The sequence below is a fragment of the Ahaetulla prasina genome, chromosome 5, assembly GCF_028640845.1.
Source record: "Ahaetulla prasina isolate Xishuangbanna chromosome 5, ASM2864084v1, whole genome shotgun sequence".
In the NCBI taxonomy this organism is placed as follows: Eukaryota; Metazoa; Chordata; class Lepidosauria; order Squamata; family Colubridae; genus Ahaetulla; species Ahaetulla prasina.
The window spans coordinates 136,637,779-136,663,607 of record NC_080543.1 but is presented as its reverse complement, the minus strand read 5'-3'; the positions used below and the strand labels follow the sequence as shown (position 1 = coordinate 136,663,607).

The window sequence follows — 25,829 nt, the reverse complement described above, 5'->3', positions numbered from 1 at the left end:
ATGAAGCTCCCACATCTTGAGGAAATATCAGCAGAATAAATTAGAACTATTCATATTGAAAATAAAGATTTTTCATCTTAACAGCCAAGCACTTTTACAATAATCATTAACTGACTTCTTAACTATTATTTAATCTTTATCATGGCCTTATTAGTAAAAAGAATAAGGAAGGGAGGAAGGAAGGAAGGAAGGGGAGGAGGAAGAAAGAAAGAAAAAGAGGGTGGGGGAGGAAGGGAGGGGGGAAGGAAGGAAGGAAGGAAGGAAGGAAGGAAGGAAGGAAGGAAGGAAGGAAGGAAGGAAGGAAGGAGCATTGTATTTTAATCTTGGAAATAAATAAAAAATATCAGTGAAAGAAAGAAAAAGGGAGGGAGGGAGGGAGGGCAGGAAGGAGGGAGGGAGGGAGGGAGGGAAGGAAGGAAGGAAGGAAGGAAGGAAGGAAGGAAGGAAGGAAGGAAGGAAGGAAGGAAGGAAGGGAACCTTGTATTGTCCAAAGACAAAATTAAATTTAACCCAATTAAGCACGCCTGGGTATTCCTAAGGTGGCTCAGGATTTTACCGTAAGTTATTGGCTTGTTCTGGATTTTGGGATATGGATGGTCGGTCTGGTAGATCCTTGATTGATTGTCATTGCCGGTAGGTAAGATGGGATGCATCCCAATTTGTACCCAGGAAACTAAGGAAATCAATAGAAACACGTTCACTAATTAAGTCATATTTTTTCTGTAAAGAAATGTCTCTAGAACAAATTCATCTCGAGTTGCGCCTGAAGGACAAACACAATATTCCATCATTTAACTGAAGGGATGTGAACCGCAGTCTATAACCTTAAGACTCAAATTTCTCACACCTCACTTACTGGATCAATTTGTCCCCCAAAGCAATTTACACCAACCAGCAGTTTACTGATCAACCAGGAGAATTCTGTTGTGCATCTCACTCCCAGACAAATGGTTGAACGGTTTTTTCTTCACTTTGCAAAATTATTGAGAAATAACTATAGCTGGATTGTTCTCTCAAGGGAAATGGGTTTCCATAATCGCCTCTCTTCAGGCTCCATCCACAGACCTGTCTATCATCTGCTGAGGTTTTCTTCAAAGCCCAGCCAGCCATGGTTACTATGCTAGGTCAGGGGTCTCCAAAACTGGCAACTTTTAAGTTGTGTGGACCTGTAGTGGTATTCCTCCGCCGCCGCCACTGGTTCACCCGAACCGGGTAGAACCGGTAGAATCTCACCACTGGTGTGTGTGAACTTCGACTCCCAGAATTCTTCAGCCGGCTGGGGAATCCTGGGAGTTGAAGTCCACAAGTCTCAAAGTTGCCAGGTTTGGAGACCTGTGTTCTAGATGATAAAGGATTAATTGCGAGGGCTGGAGGTACCCACTCATCCGGTTGTTTATTTCGTTTCCATTCCACGCTGCTCGGGGGCAATATTCAGATTGGATAGGAAGGGATTTTGAGACGTTTGAGTGGGGCAATTCTGGATTTTAAGGGTTTTGATGTAGTGGGAGGACTCCGTGGTCACAATGATCCTGAAATAAGAAGAGCTCAGAGGATAATCTTGATTGTGAAGGTCAGGAGAAAGTAGTTAATATCAGGCATAATGCAATCTATGTCTGTCTGTCTGTCTATCATCCAGCCATCCATCCACCTATCCTCTTTCTCATCTATCATCTATCATTTATGTCTCTCTCTAATCTATCATCTATCCATCCATCCATCCACCTATCCTCTATCATCTATCTACCCTGTCTGTCTGTCCTTCTATGTATCTACCATCTGCCTGCCTATCCATCTATTAAGTGTCCGCCTATCTATCCATCCATCCATCCATCCATCCATCCATCCATCCATCCATCCATCCATCCATCCATCCATCCATCTATCTTTCTGTATTTATATCCTATCTATCCATCTATCCATCATCTATCTATCCATCCATCATCTTTCTGTATCCATATCGTATCTATCTATCCGTCACTATCTATCTATCTTTCTATCATCTATCTATCCATCCATCCATCCATCATCCTATCTATGTCTACCTATCTGTCTGTCTGTCATCCATCCATCCATCCATCCATCCTTTTTCTCTATCTATATTGTATCTATCTATGTTCTGTCTCCTTCCCCACTTCGGACCCCCGAGCTGGCCTTCAGCCAGTGGATTCACGGCTCCTATCAGTCCTGGCAGAGAAATCACAGCTGCCTGCCAAAGTTCAAACAAAGGACTCACGGAGCAAGACTTTCAGCTCTTTTTGAAACAGATCAGCTAAACCTTGCTTCCCGTGGAGTGAGAGCAGTCCCAAAGCTCCTTATATATACTGTGGAGTGGGGCTCCTGCCCCACCCTTCCTTTTGATGACGCCGCCTCTCCAATCTTCTGAAGCGCTGGTCAAGCCAAGCTTGATTATTATTATTATCAGCTGGGTCTGAAGGCGTAGCCTGGGGAAGGGAGGAATCAGGGGATGACGGCCTCATTACGTCCTCCGATTGGTCTGGTTCTGGCTCCTGGAGCCGAGCCAAAGGAATCGGTGCTCCCGAGGTAAGCCTTACCGGCCCTTCCCCCTCACTCTCGGAGTTACTTTAGGGCATGGGGCCAGGTTTGGGGGCTGGAGTCACAACAGTCTATCTGTCATTTATTATCTCTCTCTCTCTTTCTCTCTGAGATGAACTGTTTTGTTGCTTTGATTAAAGGAAAAAAAATCACCCAATTTCCATGCATCTTTTGGTATTATTTGCCAGGGGAAGACACCTTGAGGTCTCAGCTGTATTTTACCAGACAGCAAAGCTGGCGACCAGGAGTTCTTTTGCAGTTCATCAACTGCAGGCCCAGATACGGCAACACCGCCATAATCACAACTCCAGTAGCACACTGTAAGCACCCATCAAAATGCCGTGCTACGGGGATCTGCCACCCCGTGCTACGGGGATCTGCCACCCCGGCTACGGGGATCTGCCACCCCGTCACTAGCAACACGACGGCTTCCCAGATGTAAGTTCACGGTGTCACCTTGATGGCGTGAACTAAAAACAACCTACGTTGCCTTTGTCAGGTAATTGAGGCCTCTCAAACATTACCGCTCTAAGCCAGCTCTATAATTTCAATATTTTGCCTTCTGCGAAGAAAGGAATTTTGACTCCGCTCGACGGCCGTTAAAAGGAATTGCAAATTTTGTTTGGTTTCAAGTGACTCGCTTTTATTTCAGTAGAAATTTGGCATTTATTTAATTTTCCTTTTTGGGTTTTTTTTCCCCCGTCCTTGACTGTTAGCAAACAACCTTGGTCATCAATTGTAGTGGAAAGGCTGAATATAGTTTTAATAAAGCAGGTGATTTCTGCCGTAAAATGACATTAACACTCTAAATTAATGTCACCATTCCTTGCTTTGCGTTGGCCGTTTCTTATTCCTCGTGCAAAAAAGCGCCTTTGCTTTTAGGCTCGGGACTCCTTTTCACAACTCGTGTGACGAGAAATTAAAACTAATTAAAGCAATCTTTGGAGAGTAACTGGAGATCCTTTAAAGCAGGACTCTCCAACCTTGGCCACTTTAAGCCTGGCGGACTTCAACTCCCAGAATCCCCCAGCCAGCAAAGCTGGCTGGGGAATTCTGGGAGTTGAAGTCCGCCAGGTTTAAAGTGGCCAAAGTTGGAGAGCCCTGCTTTAAAGCTTATTCTAATTTAAACGGGGACTGAGGTCTCACTCTTCATCTTCAGGCTGGTGCTTTCGGCTTTGTGCTTGTGCGAGCAAAACGGCGGCTCTGACCACGCTTTGCTCGCACAAGCACGAAGCCGAACGCACCAGCCTGAAGATGATGAGTGAGACCTTGGCGAAACGTTGCCAAGATACTCTCAACCTTACATGGGAAAAGACCCAAATATTCCAAGACCATATACATACATACATACATACATACATACTTACATACGTGTAACAGAAGGTCAACAAAGAGGAATGTTGGAAGGGCAACAATATTTATATACGTTTGTTTCCATTTTTACCTCAGCTTTAGACGCACCGTTTCCCTCAACACGAGCAAGGATTCAACGGGGAATTTGCGGCTCGCGTCGTCTCGCACAGTCGAGCGAAAATAAATATTTTCATGGCTTAATAGAGCAATTTTGCTTTGGGGCAAAGAAGGCAGATCGCATGGTGATAACGCAACGGGTTCCCCCCCCCCCCGCCTGTTACACCTGCCTCATTAGTGAAAGTCAATCAACATGTCAAATTTGTACCTTTCGCTGAAGGGAGGACAACTTTTAATCCAAGTTAAGACCTCGGGACCGAGACCAAAAACATGCCACCAGAAAAAAAGTCACTGGATGTTGTCAAAAACATCTCAGGAATAGAAATATCTTTAAAATATTTAAAATTAAAAATAAGACAGGGGTAAATTCACATGTCTAAAGCATCCATTTCATAATTTTCAGGGTGGACCAGGAGTTCGAATCTGAACAGTATAATCATTATAATATACAGAGTGGTGCGGTGGCCTAGAGGTGGAGCTCTCACCTCACAATCCGGAGCCTGTGAGTTCGATCCTAGGTAGAGGCAGAAATTTCTCTCTCTGGGCACGATGAGAATATTATCTGCCAAATATAACTCCTCATTGGTGACAGGAAGGGTATCCGGCCTGTGATCACTCAGCTCCATTCAGTTGCCCACACTCCACCTCGCACGGGATTATGGGGTCATTAAAAGCTGATGATGAATCATTATAAATTACAACACTTCTGGTTTTTCAAAGGAAACCAAAGCAATTTTTTTTTTTGCTGACGAAAAACTAAAAACCTGGATTTGACGTATTAAAAGAAAATATCAATCCTAATTTTTTCTGCATCGCGGTTTTACACCTCCAGGATAATATGCCCCTGAGGCCATAAATGACATTTGAAGCATGGAGACCGGATTCGATGATGAACTCCCTGAAACGGCATCTCCAAATTTGCTGAAACTTTATTAAACATGCCCAAAGTTTGGTTTCTGTGCTGTGGTTCCCCTACAAATGGGAAAGCAAGGAGTTTTTGTGTGGCCTCTAAAAAGTTTCTGAGGTGTGATGAAAATCTCTTAATTTTTCCTGCTTGATTCCAGCAGATCCTTGGCTTCGTTGATTTTGGTTGCCAGGTATGGTGACCCACCTTAGGAGGAAAAAAAAGAGAGAAATCAGAGAAGAAATTAGATCCCGGAATCTAACCTACAGTCATTAGTTGTGGGAAAGAGCTCTTATATACAGGTACTGTTGTGTCTTGCCCGCTCTCACAGCAGCCGGGGCCTTCTTATCTGCTCCTGAACACGGAGGAATGTATGCCTCCCGGCCCCAGTCCTGGCTCCATGCCCTGACAAGCTGAAGAGGAGGGGGCACCTCCCGGTCCCAGCCCTGGCTCCATGCCCAAGCAGGCTGCAGAGGAGGGAGCACCCCCCGGCCCCAGCTCTGGCTCCATGCCCAGGCAAACGGAGCAACTAGACCCCTCCCCCTCCCCCACAGCATGTGAACCTGAGGAAGGTCAATTGCCAACAGCTGCAGACTGGAGTGACCCTCGCTTCAGAAGACTGGATAGGCGACGTCAGCAAAAGGAAGGGAGGGGCAGGCCTGGATAAGTGCTGAGTCATGGAGCCACACCCCATGGCCTATATAAAGGATCTGCTTTCTGGCATTCTCTGAGTCAGGCAAAGTTGAACATATCTTGCTGAAGTCACTTTCTGGTCTCCTGCCTGCTCTGAGGACTTTGCTAGGACTTTGGGCAGAGCTGCAGAGGCAAGCCTGATTCGGATTTCCCTGACCCGGCCGTCAGCGGAAGAGTGGGACACGACAGGTACTCATCAACTTACGGCCACAATTGAGCCCAGAATTTAGTGTTGCTAAGTGAGACATTTGTCAGGGGAGTTTGGTGCTGTTTTACGACTTTTTTGGTCACATTTCTTAACTGAGTCACTGCAGTTGTTTAAGTTAGTCATGTGCACAGAGGTTTTTGCGCCTTGCATGAACCAGCCAGGAATGTCAGACGAAAACTCCCCAAGTCTTCAACGCCGCGGCTTCTTTCCAGTCCATCTAACCATTTGATTACAGTTCAGTAGTCTGGAATCTGGAGTCCCCCCCCCCCATTTTTTAACGTTTCCCCCAAGTGATAACCATCTGCCTCTTGCTGCCGAAAACATTGGAAAGCTCCGCTGTTTGTGAGTTCGCCGCGCAGTAACACCTCCCCCCACCCTGTCAGCGCAAAAGTGTCGCCCACCACCGAATGTCACAAACCGTCTTTCCTAAGCATCTGTTCAGGGAAACAATGCCGGGAGAAAGAAGGGAGCACGACTAATCAATGTTAGACCTGGTTTAGATGAAATGTGCGGTTTATCCAAAGTGCTTTGGAAGCCCTGGGAGAGCCAAGCCAGGGTTTAGTTCCTGAGGTTTGTGCATTAAACTTTTCTCAAATTCTCAAATTTCCTTTTTCTGCTATGCATTCAGAATGAACAGTGAATATATATATATATATATGTAGGTCTTTGGTTATTCGGGTTTTCTGCCGCGTAAAATTGGAAGTGTCTTGGCGACGTTTTGACGAAATCCCATTCGTCATCTTCAGGCTGGGTGTTTACAGCTTCATGCTTCTAGGAGAAATGTGTGATCGCAGCTGTTTCTTCCTTTTAACTGCTAGTGGGGGTTTGAACTGATTGGTTGGGAGCTTGGCTGTGTTCTGATTGGATGGGGGTTTTTCTGTGCTCTGATTGGCTGGGCGTGTGTCCTGTGTTGGTGGGGGCTTGGTTGTGCTCAGTCTAGTCTGTGCTGCAGGGGGATTTGAGCTGGTGAGCTGCATAGCTGTTGTTTGGCTTTGTGGTCGTGCTACATCTTCATAGTGGGTGTCAGTCTGCTGCATGAATGGATTGGAGGGGTTTGAAATAGCTAATGTTGCAGCTGCGGTCTGGCTTCTGGTCCTTGGTCGTGCTTCATGATCAGTGTGGGTTTGGGTCTGCTTTCTGGGTGGATGTGCGGTGGTGACATCCTGTGTGGACCTTGTGAGTGTGGGTCTGGTGTCATTCCTCGTGTTAGGGACTCGTTTGTCAATAAGGGCGGGTTTCCAAATGGCTGGTAGGCGGGAGGTGTCATCTCGTTTGTTCATGCTGTGTGGGCGTTTTTCTATCTCAATGGCTTCTCTGATTATTCTGTTGTTAAAGTGTTCAGTTTTGGCGATAGTTCTGGTCTTTTTAAAGTCAATATCATGTCCTGTGACTTTAAAGTGTTGGACCAGGGAAGAAGTTGGTTCCTCTTTTTTGAATGAGTTCTTGTGTTCTTCAATGCGTGCACTTATTCTTCTGTTGGTTTGTCCAATGTATGTGGTGGGGCAGGCGGTGGGGCAGGCGGTGCATGGGATTTCATATACTCCTTGATTTTCTTATATATATATATATATATATATATATGTAGGTCTTCAGGCTAGGTGTTTACAGCTTCGTGCTTCTAGGAGAAATGTGTGATCCCAGCTGTTTCTTCCTTTTAACTGCTAGTGGGGGGTTGAACTGATTGATTGGGAACTTGGCTGTGCTCTGATTGGATGGGGTTTTCTGTGCTCTGATTGGATGGGGTGTGTCCTGTGTTGGTGGGGCTTGGTTGTGCTCAGTCTAGTCTGTGCTGCAGGGGATTTGAGCTGGTGAGCTGCATAGCTGTTGTTTGGCTTTGTGGTCGTACATCTTCATAGTGGGTGTCAGTCTGCTGCATGAATGGATTGGAGGGGTTTGAAATGGCTAATGTTGCAGCTGCGGTCTGGCTTCTGGTCCTTGGTCGTGCTTCATGATCAGTGTGGGTTTGGGTCTGCTTTCTGGGTGGATGTGCGGTGGTGACATCCTGTGTGGACCTTGTGAGTGTGGGTCTGGTGTCATTCCTCGTGTTAGGGACTCGTTTGTCAATAAGGGCGGGTTTCCAAATGGCTGGTAGGCGGAGGTGTCATCTCGTTTGTTCATGCTGTGTGGGCGTTTTCTATCTCAATGGCTTCTCTGATTATTCTGTTGTTAAAGTGTTCAGTTTTGGCGATAGTTCTGGTCTTTTTAAAGTCAATATCATGTCCTGTGACTTTAAAGTGTTGGACCAGGGAAGAAGTTGGTTCCTCTTTTTTGAATGAGTTCTTGTGTTCTTCAATGCGTGCACTTATTCTTCTGTTGGTTTGTCCAATGTATGTGGTGGGGCAGGCGGTGCATGGGATTTCATATACTCCTTGATTTTCTTATATATATATATATATATATATATATGTAGGTCTTCAGGCTAGGTGTTTACAGCTTCGTGCTTCTAGGAGAAATGTGTGATCCCAGCTGTTTCTTCCTTTTAACTGCTAGTGGGGGGTTGAACTGATTGATTGGGAACTTGGCTGTGTTCTGATTGGGTGGAGGTGTGTTCTGATTGGTTGGGGGTTTGGCTGTGCTCTGATTGGATGGTGGGGTTGGCTGTGTTCTGATTAGCTGGGGGTGTGTTCTGTTTGGGGTGGGGCTTGGATGATGAATGGGATTTCGTTGAAACATCGCCAAGACACTTCCAATTTTACGCGGGAGAAAACCCAAATAACCAAAGACCTACATACAAACACCTGCGAAAATCTCAGAAAAAACACACACACATATAATATATATGTATAAATATATACATATACATATATATATATATATACATATACATATACATACACATATATATATATATATATATATATTTGTTTTCTGAGGTTTTCACGGGTGTTTGTATATAGGTCTTTGGTTGTTCGGGTTTTCTCCCGTGTAAAATTGGAAGTGTCTTGGCGACGTTTCGACGAAGTCTCATTCGTCATCTTCAGGCTTCAGCTTCGTGCTTCTGGGAGCATATATATATAAAGGTAAAGGTTTCCCTCGCACATATGTGCTAGTTGTTGCCGACTCTAGGGGGCGGTGCTCATCTCCGTTTCAAAGCCGAAGAGCCAGCGCTGTCCGAAGACGTCTCCGTGGTCATGTGGCTGGCATAACTCAACACCAAAGGTGCACAGAATGCTGTTACCTTCCCACCAAAGGTGGTCCCTATTTTTTCTACTTGCATTTTTACGTGCTTTCGAAACTGCTAGGTTGGCAGAAGCTGGGACAAGTAACAGGAGCTCACCCCGTTACATGGCAGCACTAGGGATTCGAACCGCTGAGCTGCTGACCTTTCGATCGACAAGCTCAACCTCCTAGCCCCTGAGCCACCGTGTCCCTTCATTCATATATATGTGAGACCTCGTCGAAACGTCGCCAAGATACTCTCAACCTTACACGGGAAAAAACCCGAAAATGCCAACACCTACATACCTACACCCGTGAAAACTTACGAAAACATATATATAGATAGATAGATAGATAGATAGATAGATAGATATAGATATTTGTTTTCGTAGGTTTTCACAGGTATAGGTATGTAGGTATGTATGTATGCCAAAACCTACATATATATATGTGTGTGTGTGTGTGTGTACATGTATACATATGTATATGTATGTATATGTGTACATACATATATACATACACACACATACATTTCTATATGTGTATTTATGTGTGTGTAATATATATATATATATATGTATGTATGTATGTATGTAGTTTCCTTGCAGGTATTTAATTACTCAACTGCTAACTGATGATATTATCTAGTCAGGTAAGGAAACATCTACAAGAGAAGCCAAAGGTACTTTTTCAAGAAGCAATTGGACTTTCTCTGTTTTTTGTTGAAGTCGTTTCCCTTCTCCTCCAAGAAGCTTCTTCGGTTCTTCCTGAATGGTGGAGAACAGAAGGACTTATATTCATCCCTCTGAGAGTCATTGAGGCCACTTAGACAGATGACCAGATAAACCTCCAAGTGGTCTCAATGACTCTCAGAGGGAGCACTAACGTCCAGATGACTGCGCGGAATATAAATCCTTCCATTCTCCACCATTCAGGCACAACTGAAGAAGCTTCTCGGATGAAAAGTGAAACCTCTTCAAGGAAAAACAAAGAAAATCCAGTTGCCTGTTGAAAAAACACCTTTGGGACAACCATGAGCTGGATGACTAAGAATCTCGATAGATGTCTACAAGAAAATAACCAAGCTCACCAAGGATCCTCCAGATATAATTCCACAGATATAAAGAAATAAAAAGACCAGGCTCCAGAGTTATTAAATCTAATAAGCAAAATCCACCCTCTGCTTCCTACATTGTACTGCACTTAATTGGAAGGCAGCCTCTTTAAAACAACTAGACATAAGTCCCTCACTCCGCTCAGGAGATCTCACGGTATCCAAGCCTGCCGCATTAAACCAGAGTGGCATTATTTAGATCATTGTTTAATGAAACTCATCACTGTTTACATCCAAATTGATTTTAGTCTGTGCCTGCACCAAGCCCGACGCATACAAAACTCCCCATAATGTCATTTATTAAATAAGCACCATCCGGCAAAATGCACCTTTCACCCTAATGAGGTCAGAATTCATTTTATATTCCTGAAATGAAAAGGAACAGATAATAAATCTGTCAGATTTTTAAAAAAAACTTCACTCCCCCCTCCCCTTTTTCGGGCTTTTTAAATACTGAGTAACTCTCAACCATCTGTTGTTTTAAAGTACAGAGTACATCAATGAACATATGGGCTTCCTTTTCAACCAGCTGTAGTGTAGTTAAAGTTATAATAAGAGCTTTTGGGGAGGGAGATCTGTTTGCATTAAAAACTCGGCTCATTAAAGCATCTCTGACAAGCTATAGAGTCTTTCGCAGCACTAAAAACTAATACAAATTTGTCATTTTATAACACATTTCTCTCCCCCCACAAAAAAATTTCTCCCCCTTATTTATGGCTGTAAAGATTCTGCTCAAATAAACAGCATTATTTTTCCAAACCTAAGTTCGACGTATCAGGTCCGGAAATTCGGTACCCTGTTTCCCTGAAAATAAGACCCAACCGGAAAATAAGTCCTAGCATGATTTTTTCAGGATGCTTGTTATATAAGCCCTACCCCCCAAAATAAGCCCCAGTTAAGATTGTGAGCCAGATGGATACATTTAGTACTGTATTTCCCCCAAAATAAGACCTAACCAAAGACAAAATAAGCCCTAATTTTGGCAAAATAAGGGCAAAAATTAATATACCCGGTCTTATTTTTGGGGAAACATAGTAGTTAGGGCTACGATTTTGTGAATGACCAAAAGACAGCTGTTGTTAACTTAGAAGGCTAAATCTTTTTTATTCAAGCATTTTATGCGAACGTTTTCAGGTTTGCTTTGAAATGGGGTGCAAACGATGTGACTGAGATTAATTAAAGGGTAATGTGAGAGAGAGAGAGACATTGGATGTCTCCGAGCCAACAAATATTGACCGAAACACAAAACATACCTTTATCTGGGTGGTTCAGAATCATGATTTTCCGGTGAGCATTTCTAATCTTGGCCTTGCCAGCAGATGGACTGTAAAATATATATTTGGAGCGCTTAGCATAAATCAGGAGTCTTGCAGGCGGAAAACTAGCAAATTTGCATTGCTTCAGAAAGCATAAAATTCTAGAGGTCTTTGCCATCTGGTGGTGAAAGAGTGTACTACACCTTTCCAGATTTTTTTAAAAAAAACTTGGGAGACTAGACCAGAATAGAATAAACTAGAATAGAAAAGAAAACATTGGAAAAATAATAGAATAGAATAGAATAGAATAGAATAGAATAGAATAGAATAGAATAGAAAATATTGCAATGAAGAATAGAATAGCATAGCATAGCATAGGAATAGAATAGAAGAATAGAATAGAAAATATTGGAATGAAGAATAGAATAGCATAGCATAGGAACAGAATAGAATAGAATAGAATAGAATAGAATAGAATAGAACAGAATAGAAAATATTGGAATGAAGAATAGAATAGAATAGAATAGAATATTTGGGATATTTTAATACTCAACTGCACAATAGGGAAATTTCTACGTGCTCCATTTTTTTCTTGAATGAAGTATCATAATTTCTGTGTTCCATTTAAATCTGTGCACATTTTAAATACTATCAGACTCACTATTCTAAATTAATATATAAAACTTGTTGTTGTGACTCAGGGCCTCGAGCCTGTTCTCATGGAGGAGAGTGACTCGGGGAGTGAGGGAGAGGAGCCAGCAAGGCCTCCCTCGCCAGGACACTCCTCGCTGGCACCGCCCGAAGTTCCAGCTGCAGGCCAGGAGGAGGAGCTGACAAAGCCTCCCTCTCCCGCACCCTCCTCCCCCCTGGCAACGCCTCAAGTCCCAGCTGCTGACGATCAATCCTGGATTGATCCGGCGCAGCGACGAAGAGATAAGCATGCGCAGCGGAGGAAAAAGTGTGGCAGGCTCAGAGATTGCTGAGTCACTGAGCCACACCCCACAGGGTATAGAAGTGGGTGGAGCTGCCATGTGGCCCTTGTGGCGGACAAAAAAGCTACCAAGGGTGCACTGCAGCTCGGTTGTTGGAGGGTTAAAGGACTTTGTTAATGAGTTTTTGGCAACGGATCTTGGACACGAGATAACGGACTCAGAACTTGGCAGGTCTCCGCACGGTCACCGCCAAGTAGTTCCTCAGCTGAAGAAAATCAGGTCTGTAGCAAATAAAAAGACTGGGAGACACGCGTCTTTGTGTTTGCTCTGTGAAGTGGGGACGGGGACAGAACACTTGTATTACTCATTTGCTCATGCTTCCTTTCCATTCCCATTCCTCTTACCATTGTTTTATTTTGTAACGCGCCCTGAATAACGGATTCAAAAGACACTGTATAAAAAGATACAAATGTAACTATGCAGGTGGTTCTCGACTTACGACCACAATTGAGCCCAATCCTTTCCCTTGCTAAGCGAGACAGTTGTGGGATTAGCGTTGCCCCATTTTATGACCTTTCTTGCCACGGTCATTAAGCAAATCTCTGCCGTTGTTAAAGTTACTAGAGTGACGCTGGCTTCCCCATTGACTTGACTTGTCAGAAGGTCGCAAAAGGGGATCACGTGACCCCGGGACACTGCGACCGTCATAAATATGAGTCAGTTGCCAAGCATCTGAATTTTGATCACGTGACTCTGAGGATGCGGCAATGGTTGTAAGCGTGAAAAATGGTTATAAGTCCATATTTTCATTGCCGCTATAACTCAGTCACTAAATGACATGAATGTTTCCTCCCTTTCCGTCTCAATTCCTCTTATCCTGTTTCAATGCTATTATTTTATTTTGCAGCATATCTTGAATAACAGATTCAAAAGGCAGTGTATAAAAAGACACAAAACTTAACTGGATTTCCAAAGTGCAGGAGGAAAAGCTATAAAATGGCATTTATTTTCCGAAGGTCCTAGAGCTGTCGAGCAGGAAGTTCTGCCGGTAAATTCTGCACCGTCTCTCTTTCAGATAAATCTTCTTTTCAAGGCAAAAGGCTTACCTTTTGGTATTTAACTTCAGACAAGTCGTCAAGAATGTGTAAAGGTATTTCACATGCAAGGTTGGAAATGCAAATGTAAAAAAAGGAAGGGACCTTTTATCATTTATGGTGGACGTGCGATAAAGCAAAGAAATATTGGGAGTATAGGATTCATATCCTAATACAGAAAATTCTTAAAGTGAACCTAAAGAGAAAACCAGAGACTTTTCTTTGGGGCTTAATGGAAAAAAATATAATATATGTGGGTATATACATAATGGGATGCAGTGGCTCAGTGGCTAAGACACGGAGCTTGTCGATCAAAGGGTCAAGAGTTCAGCGGTTCGAATCCCTAGTGCCGCATAACGAGGTAAAAAATGCAAGTAGAAAAAATAGGGACCACCTTTGGTGGGAAGGTATCAGCGTTCCGTGCGCCTTTGGCGTTGAGTCATGCCGGCCACATGACCACGGAGACGTCTTCGGACAGCGCTGGCTCTTCGGCTTTGAAACGGAGATGAGCACCGCCCCCTAGAGTCGGCAACGACTAGCACGTATGTGCTAGGGAAACCTTTACCTTTACCTTATATACATATTTGTGTCTGTCTATCTATCTATCTCTATCTACTTACCTACCTACCTACCTACCTATGTTTATGCAGTGTAAAATTAGAGATGGTGACCCTTTAAGAGCTGTATGCACTGAACTTTCATTTTTAATGTATGCCAATTAGTTTACGTTTAAAGTGACAATAAAGTTATTCTATTCCTATTCCTACTCTACTCTTCATTCCAATATTCTATTCTACTCTACTCTGGTCTACTCTTCATTCCAATATTCTGCTCTACTCTACTCTACTCTACTCTACTCTATTCTATTCTGTTCTCTACTCTACTCTACTCTACTCTATTCTATTCTGTTCTCTACTCTTCATTCCAATATTCTGCTCTACTCTACTCTACTCTACTCTACTCTACTCTACTCTACTCTACTCTACTCTACTCTTCATTCCAATATTCTATTCTACTCTACTCTATTTGACTTGGAAAACAATTTGGAACTTTGATGTTATATACGTTGACGGTAGCAAGATTATTTTAGGCACAAAAACGGAAGGACATTTCGATCCCCATAATGGATAAAGGGCTGCAAAAGTTGATGGAGTTGGCAGAGATGGCTAAATGGGCTGCTTTGATCCACGAAAAAAGTATAAATACTTTTATTCCTACTTGGAAACCGTTTCTGGACTTTGTGCTTAAGGTGGGAAAAAAATGAAACGTTGATTTTGGGTTTGACCAATTCAATAGATTTATAGTTCTAAAAATGGCTGGTTTAACCTATTATGTAAAAGTAAAAAGTTGAGGTTGGATGTTATTATCTTATTCTCCTGTACCAAAGGGAGTAAGAAGTCAACACTTTTTCTTTCTTTCCCCCCTTCTTTTCCACACTTTTCCCTTCCCCTATTTTTCTTACTATTTGCTTTTGTATTTTTTATACATTACAGTATAAACTAATAAAAATTGTTCATTAAAAAAAAAAAAGACAAAAGGCTTACCTTATGCCTAAAATAAGACTAGCTTCCCGAACGTTCATTTTCGATTCGAATCCGCCTTTGTAATACGAAGAAACGGTCTGTGAACAAAATAAAAGGGGAATTTTAGAAGGAGCACAAGAGCATCAGAACCATCGTATGGACAGAATTCTGCTTTGAAGCAACAAAATGGCGGTTCCAGAATAATAATCAGAAACCACTACGTTCTGCAGAAAGAAGCAGGAAGCCTAGATGGGGAGCAGGGGGGCGGGATTTATATTTGGAAAAAGCAGCCGAGTTAAAAATTAAATAACTTTACCTGGAGCGCGTGTCCTCCAATCTCCAAGCTGGCCATCTGGGGCTGCTAATTAGGTGGTTGTTGTTTTTAAATAAATTTTTAAAAAAAGCCCCAAAACAACGTAGACTAAAGTTTGCATCCTGCCATCTGCCTTCGGCAAAGAGAGGCAGAAACAGGACATGGGAATAACAACAAAAGAATATTTTATTTGACCCATGGCAGCAGGTATTGGAAAAGTATCTACACCAGGGAGTCCTTGGCTTACGATTGCAACTGAGACCGGAAATCTCATCATTAAGAGTGTGTGTGTGTGTGTGTATTTAACTTATATCCCATCATGTCTTTTCAGGTTATCTAGTAGAGACAATAAAATATTTCATTATGTTCTATTCCATTCTTCATTCCTTTTATTCTATCCTATCCTATTCCTTATTCTATTCCATTCCATTCCATTCTTGTGGGATGCTCTCTTCTTTTCCTAAATAATTGAATCCCCACCTGTCCCTCTGATCTCTGGGACGCTGTTTATTAGCATTTAGTGAGACTCCTTTAAAACTGGGTTGTTGTTGTTTTCATTTACTAGCCATATAAATTATCTTAAATAAAATATTTAATTCTATTAAATATCCTATCCTATCCTATCCTATCCCATTCCATATTTTCTTTTCCATTCCATTCCATATTTTCTATTCTATTCTATTCTATTCTATTCTATTCTATTCTATTCTATTCTATCCCATTCCACTCCATTCCATATTTTCTATTCTGTTCTGTTCTGTTCCATTCTATTCCCTATCCTATCCTATCCTATCCTATCCTATCCCATTCCATATTTTCTTTTCCATTCCATTCCATATTTTCTATTCTATTCTATTCTATTCTATTCTATTCTATTCTATTCTATTCTATTCTATTCCTTATTCCATTCTATTCCTGTTCTGTTCTGTTGTTCTTATTCTATTCTATTCTGCATTCTATTCTATTCTATTCTATTCTATTCTATTCTATTCTATTCTATTCTATTCTATTCTATTCTATTCTATTCTATTCTATTCTATTCTATTCCTTATTCCATTTTATTCCTGTTCTGTTCTGTTCTTATTCTATTCCTCCTATATCCAACTGGAAGAAAACCTTTTTTATTCCTTCAATGAGAGACTTCAAAGTTCTCGCTGGGCCGGTTCAAATCTGGGGGAAGACCATTCAGGAATCAGAGAGTAAAAGAGAAATGTTCTTTTTCCCCCACTTCTTGGCTGGGTGGGAAAAAGACTATAGACTCTCTCATATGATAAAACCCCAATTTTTACCGAGCACTTAGGAGAAACAGGTGTCCATTAATAACCCACGAAATGGGATCTTTTTTTGTTTTACATAATTAACTTAATTTACATTATGCGGTAATAGATGTAATTTAGTCAGTGGCGTCCCTTTGTTCATTTGTGAAATTAGACAATTGCGGGAGTGGTGCAAATGAAGTTAACGACCATAATTAGGCAGAGGGTGAAGTCTGTGCTGAGATGTCGTCCTCCTCACCCAAAACCCTCTGAGTTTCACTGTGCAGGTATCCTCGACTTACAATAGTTCACTTAGCGACCGTTCAAAGTTACAACGGCACTGAAAAGGGGGGGCTCACGACCGTTTTTCGCATTTAATGACCGTTGCAGCATCCTTAGGGTCACGTGATCAAAAATCCAGAGTCTTGGCAACTGACTCATATTTATGACGGTCGCGGTGTCCCAAGGTCACGTGATTCCCTTTTGCGACCTTCTGTCCAGCGAAGTCAACGAGGAAACCAGATTCACTGAACGACCATGTTCCTCGTTTAGCAACTTCAGTGATTCGCTTCACAACCGCGGCAAGAGAGGTTGTAAAATGGGACAAAACTCGCATAACAAATGTCTTGCTTAGTAATGAGTCAGTTGTGACTCGAGGGCTATCTGTTAAGTTGTAAATGACTCCTGTTTTTTCATCTGGGGCTGCTTGGGGTCTTTTGGTGAAGAAGCAAAGAATATAAACAGAAATAAATGGGCAATATACCCGGGTAGTCCCGGACTTACGACCACAATGGAGCCCAAATTTTTATGTCGCTAAATGAGACGCGTGAGTTTTGTCCCTTTTATTTTACAATCTTTCTTGCCACCATTAAGTGAATCGCTGTAGTTGTTCATTAAGCCGTAAATTAGTTTGACTTAGGAAAAAATCCGGCTTCTTTCCAATTCATTCCAAATTTTAGCCATTTATTTATTTATATTTATTTAATCATATTTATATGATTTATATATTCATATTTATATTTGGAGAGACCAGACCCATCAGCCTTGTCCCACCTTACAAAAAAAAAAATTACAGAAGCACTGCAGAAAAAATAATTGCTACCAACCTGCCTTCCATTGAGGACCTGTATACTGCACGAATCAAGAAGAGGGCCGTGAAAATATTTGCAGATCCCTCGCATCCTGGACATAAACTGTTTGAACTCCTACCCTCAAAACGACGCTATAGAGCACTGCACACCAGAACAACTAGACACAAGAACAGTTTTTTCCCGAAGGCCATCACTCTGCTAAACAAATAATTCCCTCAACACTGTCAGACTATTTACTGAATCTGCACTACTATTAATCGTTTCATAGTTCCCATCACCAATCTCTTTCCACTTATGACTGTATGACTATAACTTGTTGCTGGCAATCCTTATGATTTATATTGATATACTGACCATCAATTGTGTTGTAAATGTTGTACCTTGATGAACGTATCTTTTCTTTTATGTACACTGAGAGCATATGCACCAAGACAAATTCCTTGTGTGTCCAATCACACTTGGCCAATAAAATTCTATTCTATTCTATTCTATTAAAAAAAAAAAGGCTGTTCACGGCATTTTCTTTCCTGCTTGACACCCAGAATCCCCATCGTTTTTGAGGGTGTTATACCTGCCTTGGGCAAAACCAAGCGAAATCTTTCTTTAATTTTTAAAAAGCTCACAGCTGGCGCATCGGCCTTCTTGCAAAGCAGGATATCTAAGCCGCTTGGATAAGGGTTTCTCCAAATTAGTGCCCATCAAAGAAAATGCTCATTTGACAAATCCCAAGTTACTTTCTCCGTTTCATTTTATTTTTGTTTTGCTCCGGTGTCCCGAAAGAGTGCACTTTGAGGGTCGGCCTCCCTCCGGATAGTCATAAATTTAAGAACAGGAAGCGGTTTGCATAAAACTGATTTTGTGGCCAGGAATTAATAACAGCGAGAGCTGCAAGAGTGACATCTGTCCGAAGTACTTTTGGGGTTGAGCTTCTAATAACGAGAAGCTGCAAAGCGAGCGAAATAAGAAAACAAGCTAAATAAATAAAGCCAGCTAAGGAGACTGCCACGGAGAGGAAGGGGTCAACTTATTCTCCAGAGCACCTGAAGGCAGGACAAGAAGCAATGGATGGAAACCAATCCAGGAGAGAAGCAACCTGGAATTAAGGAGGAACTTCCTAACAGTGAGGACAATTAACCAGTGGAACTGCTTGCCACCAGAAGTTGTGAATGCTCCAACACTGGAGGTTTTTAAGAAGATATTGGACAGCCATTTGTCCAGAATGGTGTAGGGTCTCCTGCTTGAGCAGGGAGTTAGACTAGAAGACCTCCGAGGTCCCTTCCAATTCTGTTATTCTGTTATAAGTGAAATGTTGTGACCCCATCTTACCCATCACAAGAATCTCACTTGATGCAACCCACTCCTGACCCATCTCAGGACCCATCACAAGAATCTCAAGTGACGTGACCTGCATCTGACCCACCTCAAGACGCTCACCTGACATGCTCCACACCTGACCCATCTCAAGACCCTCACTTGACACACCCACACCTGACCCATCTCAAGGCCCATCAGAAGACCCATACCTGACGTGACCCACACCTGACCCATCTCAAGGCCCATCAGAAGACCCATACCTGATGTGACCCACACCTGACCCATCTCAAGACCCTCACTTGACACACCCACACCTGACCCATCTCAAGGCCCATCAGAAGATCCATACCTGATGTGACCCACACCTGACCCATCTCAAGACCCTCACTTGACACAACCACACCTGACCCATCTCAAGGCCCATCAGAAGACCCATACCTGATGTGACCCACACCTGACCCATCTCAAGACCCTCACTTGACACACCCACATCTGACCCATCTCAAGGCCCATCAGAAGACCCATACCTGACATGACCCACACCTGACCCATCTCAAGACCCTCACTTGACACACCCACACCTGACCCATCTCAAGGCCCATCAGAAGACCCATACCTGATGTGACCCACACCTGACCCATCTCAAGATCCTCACGTGACACACCCACACCTGACCCATCTCAAAGCCCATCAGAAGATCCATACCTGATGTGACCCACACCTGACCCATCTCAAGACCCTCACATGACACACCCACACCTGACCCATCTCAAAGCCCATCAGAAGACCCATACCTGACATGACCCACACCTGACCCATCTCAAGGCCCATCACAAGACCTTCACCTGAAGTGACCTCCCCATCACAAGACCTACTGACCACACAAAGCCCTTATAAGCTGAGGAACACTGTCACCCCTTCAACTCTGCTGAAGATGTTACCTAGGCTGGTAACGAAATGTTCGCAAACCGACCCACAGGCTCGGAGAAGGAAACTCCATCCTCATTTATCTTCCCAGTCAAAGACACACTGTGAACTGCTTGCTGCTCCTCAACTGTTCTGACCCAGCTCCCCGAACACGACAAACCCTCTGAAGTGAACTCAAAGATTCCTTTATATAGCCCTGGCAAAAAGTTTCACTGCAGGCTAACAAGTCCATCCGGCAGGGACATGAAGAGTTGTCTGATATTCATCTCCACCCCCTGCCTTTTATCCCCAGAGCTAGGGTGAGGCTTCGCTAGCAGCAGTGGCTCTTCCGTCCCAAGGACCGGCCCATAGATTTCCACTGCTCTCCTCTCCTCTGCCTTCTGCGTATCTGCATATCTGCGTGTCAGGCACTGGACCCAGCTGTTCCTCCTCTTCCTCATCAGCCACCTCTAGACCTGGGGGCTGTTGACTCTCCATCTGAGGGCTGACGGACGGCCCCGGCTCTGGCTCTCTCTCTCTCTGACAGCTCTATTCTCTCTTCCCCCCTCGGAGCTCTCAGGTTGCCTTGATGCTGACCTTGACTCCCACGCCTCCTCCTCTTATTCAGCTGGTGGAGGGGCCAGGCCACAACATCAACCATCCCTCTGAGCACCTTCGCATTTACTGATATAATACGAAACTAATTTTAGTCTAACATTTCTGAGAGCTACAGCTACCGCCTACAGAATCGAGTGGGAGATTAAAAAAAATAGGCAGCGATCCATCAAATCCATGCTCGGGGTTGCTAAACTCTCGGTCAGACCCACTCATTCAAAACAGAAATAGGCAAGGGATAGATAATAGAAGGCTGTGGGGCTGTTGTTGTTATTGTCGTTGTATATGTATGAAAAATGTGTGTATATAAAAGCTGGGGAGTGGGAGTGGAGCGAATGGAAGGGGAGAGGAATAAAAGGAAAGGAGCAGGCCAGCCAAGCGGAGGCAGATTAGGCAGACACAAAGAGACCAACGGGGAGGGGGAGGGGGAGGAGGGGAGGGGGAGGATTTAGGTCAGAGACAAATAGGATTTTAATAATAGATGGAGCTGGGGAGCTTCTGTCTCGCACCAGAGCCAATAGGAGGGGCCGGTCTCGCTTTTTGCACCCTCCCCAGCCCTCAAAAGGAAGTAAGTTGCACAGCAAACAGATCCTACCAGACAGACAGATAGACAGACAGAAAAGCTTAATATGATTACGGATCTCTGTGTTTATGTACTGTATGTGTGTGAAGCTATAGCTATAGGTCACTAAATGAACAGTTATAACTCAAGGACTATCTGTATATACCATATATCTGTATACCAGGGGTGAAATCCAGCAATTCTGACAGGTTCTGAAGAACGAGTAGCGGAAATTTTGAGTAGTTCGGAGAACCGGCAAATGCTACCTCTGGTTGGTCCCAGGAGTGGGGAGGGAATGGAGATTTTGCAGTATCCTTCCCCCAGGAATGGGGCGGGAATGGGAATTTTGCAATATCCTTCCTCTGGAGTGGGGTGGGAATGGAGATTTTGCAGTATCCTTCCCCTGCCACGCCCACCAAACCACGCCCACAGAACCGGTAGTAAAAAAATTTGGATTTCACCACTGCTGTATACTACCTCTGTGTGTGTGTGTGTGTGTGTGTGTATCTGTGAAGCTATGCATGACAGTAGAGTAGAGTAGAGTAGAGTAGAGTAGAGTAGAGTAGAGTAGAGTAGAGTAGAGTAGAACAGAACAGAACAGAGCAGAGCAGAGCAGAACAGAACAGAACAGAACAGAACAGAACAGAACAGAATAGAATAGAACAGAATAGAATAGAACAGAACAGGAATAAAATAGAATAGAATAGAATAGAATAGAATAGAATAGAATAGAATAGAATAGAATAGAATAGAATAGAATAGATAAAACGGAACAGAATAGAATATAAGTTGGAAGGGACCTTGGAGGTCTTCTAGTCCAACCCCCTTCTCAGGCAGGAAACCCTCATACCATTTCAGACAAATGGTTGTCCGATCTCTTCTTAAAAACCTCCAGTGTTGGAGCACCTATAACTTCTGCAGGCAAGTCGTTAATTGTCCACATTGTTAGGAAGGTTGATTAGTTTCCATCCAATGCTTCTTGTCCTGCCTTCTGGTGCTTTGGAGAATAGCTGGACTCCCTCTTCTTTGGGGCAGCCCCTGAGATATCGGAAGTGCTATCGTGTCTCCCCTGCTCTTTCTTTTCATCAAACTAGACACACCCAATTCCAACTCTATCAAGATGTGGGTTTTTTTCCCCCCCTTCTAACATTACGAAAAAGGATCTAAGATTTCAACTTACAGTCGCTGAAATGTTCTTTGCTACCTGGGAGAAGATTTCTTCTAAAGGTTTCCAGAGTTGGAAGGCGTAACGACCTATAAAATATTGAAACCAAAGGCAACTTAACATCTGAATAACTGCTATAGAAGTATATGCAGCACTAGCACTTTCGGCCAGAAATCCGAGTATTTAATTTTCTTCGCCCCCCCCTCCCCCCAATTTCATTAGCTGTTGCCCTTTTTTTTGATTTAGACGGTTTCCCCGGCGGCTGGTTTTGGAGGCAGGCCCAGTCCGGCAGGAGGAAAAATTGGCAGGTGAAATCGGTCTTCGTTTTTACAGTGTTATAGGGGGAAAAGATATCTTTTTCAGAAACTACTTGCTCATCACAAAAATATTAAAGGTAAAGGTTTCCCTCGCAGGTATGTGCTAGTCGTTCCCGACTCTAGGGGGCGGTGCTCATCTCCGTTTCAAAGCCGAAGAGCCAGCGCTGTCCGAAGACGTCTCCGTGGTCATGTGACCGGCATGACTCAACGCCAAAGGCGCACGGAACGCTCTTCCCTTCCCACCGAAGGTGGTCCCTATTTTTTCTACTTGCATTTTTTACCTGCTTTCGAACTGCTAGGTTGGCAGAAGCTGGGACAAGGAATGGGAGCTCACCCCGTTACACGGCAACACTAGGGATTCGAACCGCTGAACTGGCGACCTTTTGATCGACGAGCTCAGCATCTTAGCCACTGAGCTACTGCATCCCTCACAAAAATATTACACTGATACTAAACTCTTTTTAACGTCTGGCTCTCTTTCTCCCAAATCCATCTCTTCAATGAACTTCACAGAAAGCAATGCTGTGTATTAACTTATTTCAGGAAAAAATGAGGGCAGGAATCTCAGGTTTTTACAACCATTCGTTTAGTGACTGTTCGAAGTTACGACGGCACCGGAAAAAAGGGACTTCTGGGCCGTTTTTCACACTTGCGACCGTTGAGGCACCCACCATGGTCATGAGATCAAAATTCATGATTCCCAAAATTCTTGGGAACCCGACTCGTATTTATGACGGATGCAGTCTCCCAGGGGTCACATGATCCCTTTTTGTGACCTTTTGATGAGCCAAGTCAACAGGCAAGCCAGATTCGTTTAACGACCGTGTGACTAACTTAACAACGTCAGCGATTGATTTAAGAAATATGGTAAGAAAAGCCTTACTACAAGAATTTTGGGCTCAATTATGGTCGTAGGTCAAGGGCTGCCTGTACAGTAGTGGCCAAAGTTGTAGAAAAGTGTATTTTCTAAAACTAGCTAATAACACCACTGGTTTTTTGGGAGTAATACCATAAAATTATATATCAGTGGAAAGCTAATTGAATCAGGAATGTAATGCTATAACTTTTTTTTTTATTTGCATTTATATCCCGCCCTTCTCCGAAGACTCATGGCGGCTTACACTATGTTAGCAATAGTCTTCATTCCCTAACCCTAACCCCTTTATGAAGGATTTGCTATTAGAATAGCAGTTACAGTATAAAGAAGAAAAGGGAAACACGTAGAAAAAATCAGATATACAAAAATGATCATCATAGGGCCTCTGGTGGCTCAACAGACTAAAGCAGTCTGTTATTAACACAGCCGCTTGCAATTACTGCAAGTTCAAGTCCCACCAGGCCCAAGGTTGACTCAGCCTTCCATCCTTTATAAGGTAGAAAAAATGAGGACCCAGATTGTTGGGGGCAATAAAAAGTTGACTTTGTATATAAATATACAAATGGATGTAGACTAGTGCTTAACACAATGTAAGCCGCCCTGAATCTTCGGAGAAGGGCGGGATATAAATTCAAATAAATAAATAAATAAATCAATCAATCAATCAATCAATCAATCAATCAATCAATCAATCAATCATAGAAAAAATGAGATATACAAAAGTTATCATCATGTCAATTCATCCTTAGTTGGATTAATCCTAAATTGGGTAACCTTTAGCATGAACTACGGCCTTACAACGTCTTCCCATGAAGTAAACTTTTAGTTCTGCAGCTGTTCTAATGTGAAACCAAGATTGAATGATGGCTTCTATTAATTGGATTTTATTGCTGGGTCGCTTCTGAGTAACAAGTTTCTTTAGTCGGCTCCATAGATTTTCAATTGGGTTAAAGATCTGGGCTATTCCCAGGCCATTCCAGCAGGGGAATAGGATTATCTTGAAACTCAAAAAAAAAAAAAGGTGTTATTAGCCATCAAACCTCAAAAATGCACTTTCTCCAAAAGGTTTCCACAATTTTGGCCATTACTATATTTAGGTCAAAGCCCAGATAGATCATTGTGTCAATTTGGGAATGGTTTTGTTTTGTTTTTTTAATTTATTGTCAAACAATACTATACTGTGATTTGGGAGGATTTAAAATCCCTCCAGCAATTGACAAATTATTCAAAATTAAAGTCGTCCCTGATTATATCTCAAATCAGCAGGCCACTCAATACAGCCACCAGAAGCCAGAGTCAACTCAAAGGGAAGTTTACTTTTTTATATACTGGTGGATTGGTAATCTCGCCGGATATGAAAGGTAGCATTCCTGATTTTTTTTTTCTTTTTTGCTTAAGAAATTGTGTTATGTTAACATACGGTATTTTATTCTGAAGCGTATTTATACTAACCTCCAAAAGCAACGGCTGCGATGCCCAGGCCAACTCCGATGACAGATTTGGCCTATTAAAAAAAAAGAAGAAGAAGGAAGAAATTTAGCAATTTGACACTAGAAAAATGAAAACGTTGCTTGCACAATGATTGAGATGCAATTTTTCAAATAACAAAAAAAAACAAACTTCAGATGCCAACAATAAAAATTTGGACTTCTAATTCGACTGCATTGGGAATTATGACACCGTTGAGCTCAAAACTCAACAAAAGCTTTGGAAAAAGTCAAGGTGATGTATTGGTTTCAGATGGTGCTGTAAGGTTAGGGCTTCTGAGCATGTGCAAAAGGCCATGAGAAAACCTCTGCTTGCAGCTGGTGAGAAGGACCTGTGAAAAATGTGTGTGTGTGTGTCTGTCGGTCTCTCCTTCCTATCTATCTATCTATCTATCTATCTATCTATCTATCTATCTATCTATCTATCTATCTATCTCATCTATCCAAATCTATCATGTCTGTTTATGTTTATCTTCTCTCTCTCTCTCTCATTCTAATCCATCTATCCATCTATCATTATCTCTAAAATCTATCTATCTTTATCTCTATATCCAATATCTATCTATCTGTCTGTCTGTCTGTCTGTCTGTCTGTCTGTCTGTCTATCTATCATCTATCTATCTATCTATCTATCTATCTATCTATCTATCTATCTATCTATCTATCTATCATCTTTCAATCTATCTATCTATCCTAATCTATCATGTCTCTTTATGTCTATCCTCTCTCACACACATACACATCTATCTGTCTGTCTGTCTGTCTATCTATCTATCTATCTATCTATCTATCTATCTATCTATCTATCCTAATCTATCATCTATCTATCTATCTATCTATCTATCTATCTATCTATCTATCTCATCTATCCAAATCTATCATGTCTGTTTATGTTTATCTTCTCTCTCTCTCTCTCTCATTCTAATCCATCTATCCATCTATCATTATCTCTAAAATCTATCTATCTCTATCTCTATGTCCAATATCTATCTATCTGTCTGTCTGTCTTTCGGTCGGTCG

General features: G+C 42.6%; 1 protein-coding gene across 1 annotated transcript in view; it reads right to left on the bottom strand.

Moving 5' to 3' along the window:
- Nucleotides 1-4,748: 4,748 nt before the first annotated feature.
- The window catches only part of DNAJC15 (DnaJ heat shock protein family (Hsp40) member C15), a 33,740-nt gene continuing 12,659 nt past the window's right edge, over nucleotides 4,749-25,829 (bottom strand). Inside the window, exons 2-6 of the mRNA XM_058186583.1 lie at nucleotides 24,775-24,826; nucleotides 22,144-22,217; nucleotides 14,928-15,004; nucleotides 11,355-11,425; nucleotides 4,749-5,134 (exon numbers count right to left, since the gene is read on the bottom strand). Coding sequence (XP_058042566.1) covers nucleotides 5,064-5,134; nucleotides 11,355-11,425; nucleotides 14,928-15,004; nucleotides 22,144-22,217; nucleotides 24,775-24,826 — 345 coding nt within the window. The 3' untranslated portion in view covers nucleotides 4,749-5,063. The remainder of the gene's footprint in view (nucleotides 5,135-11,354; nucleotides 11,426-14,927; nucleotides 15,005-22,143; nucleotides 22,218-24,774; nucleotides 24,827-25,829) is intronic.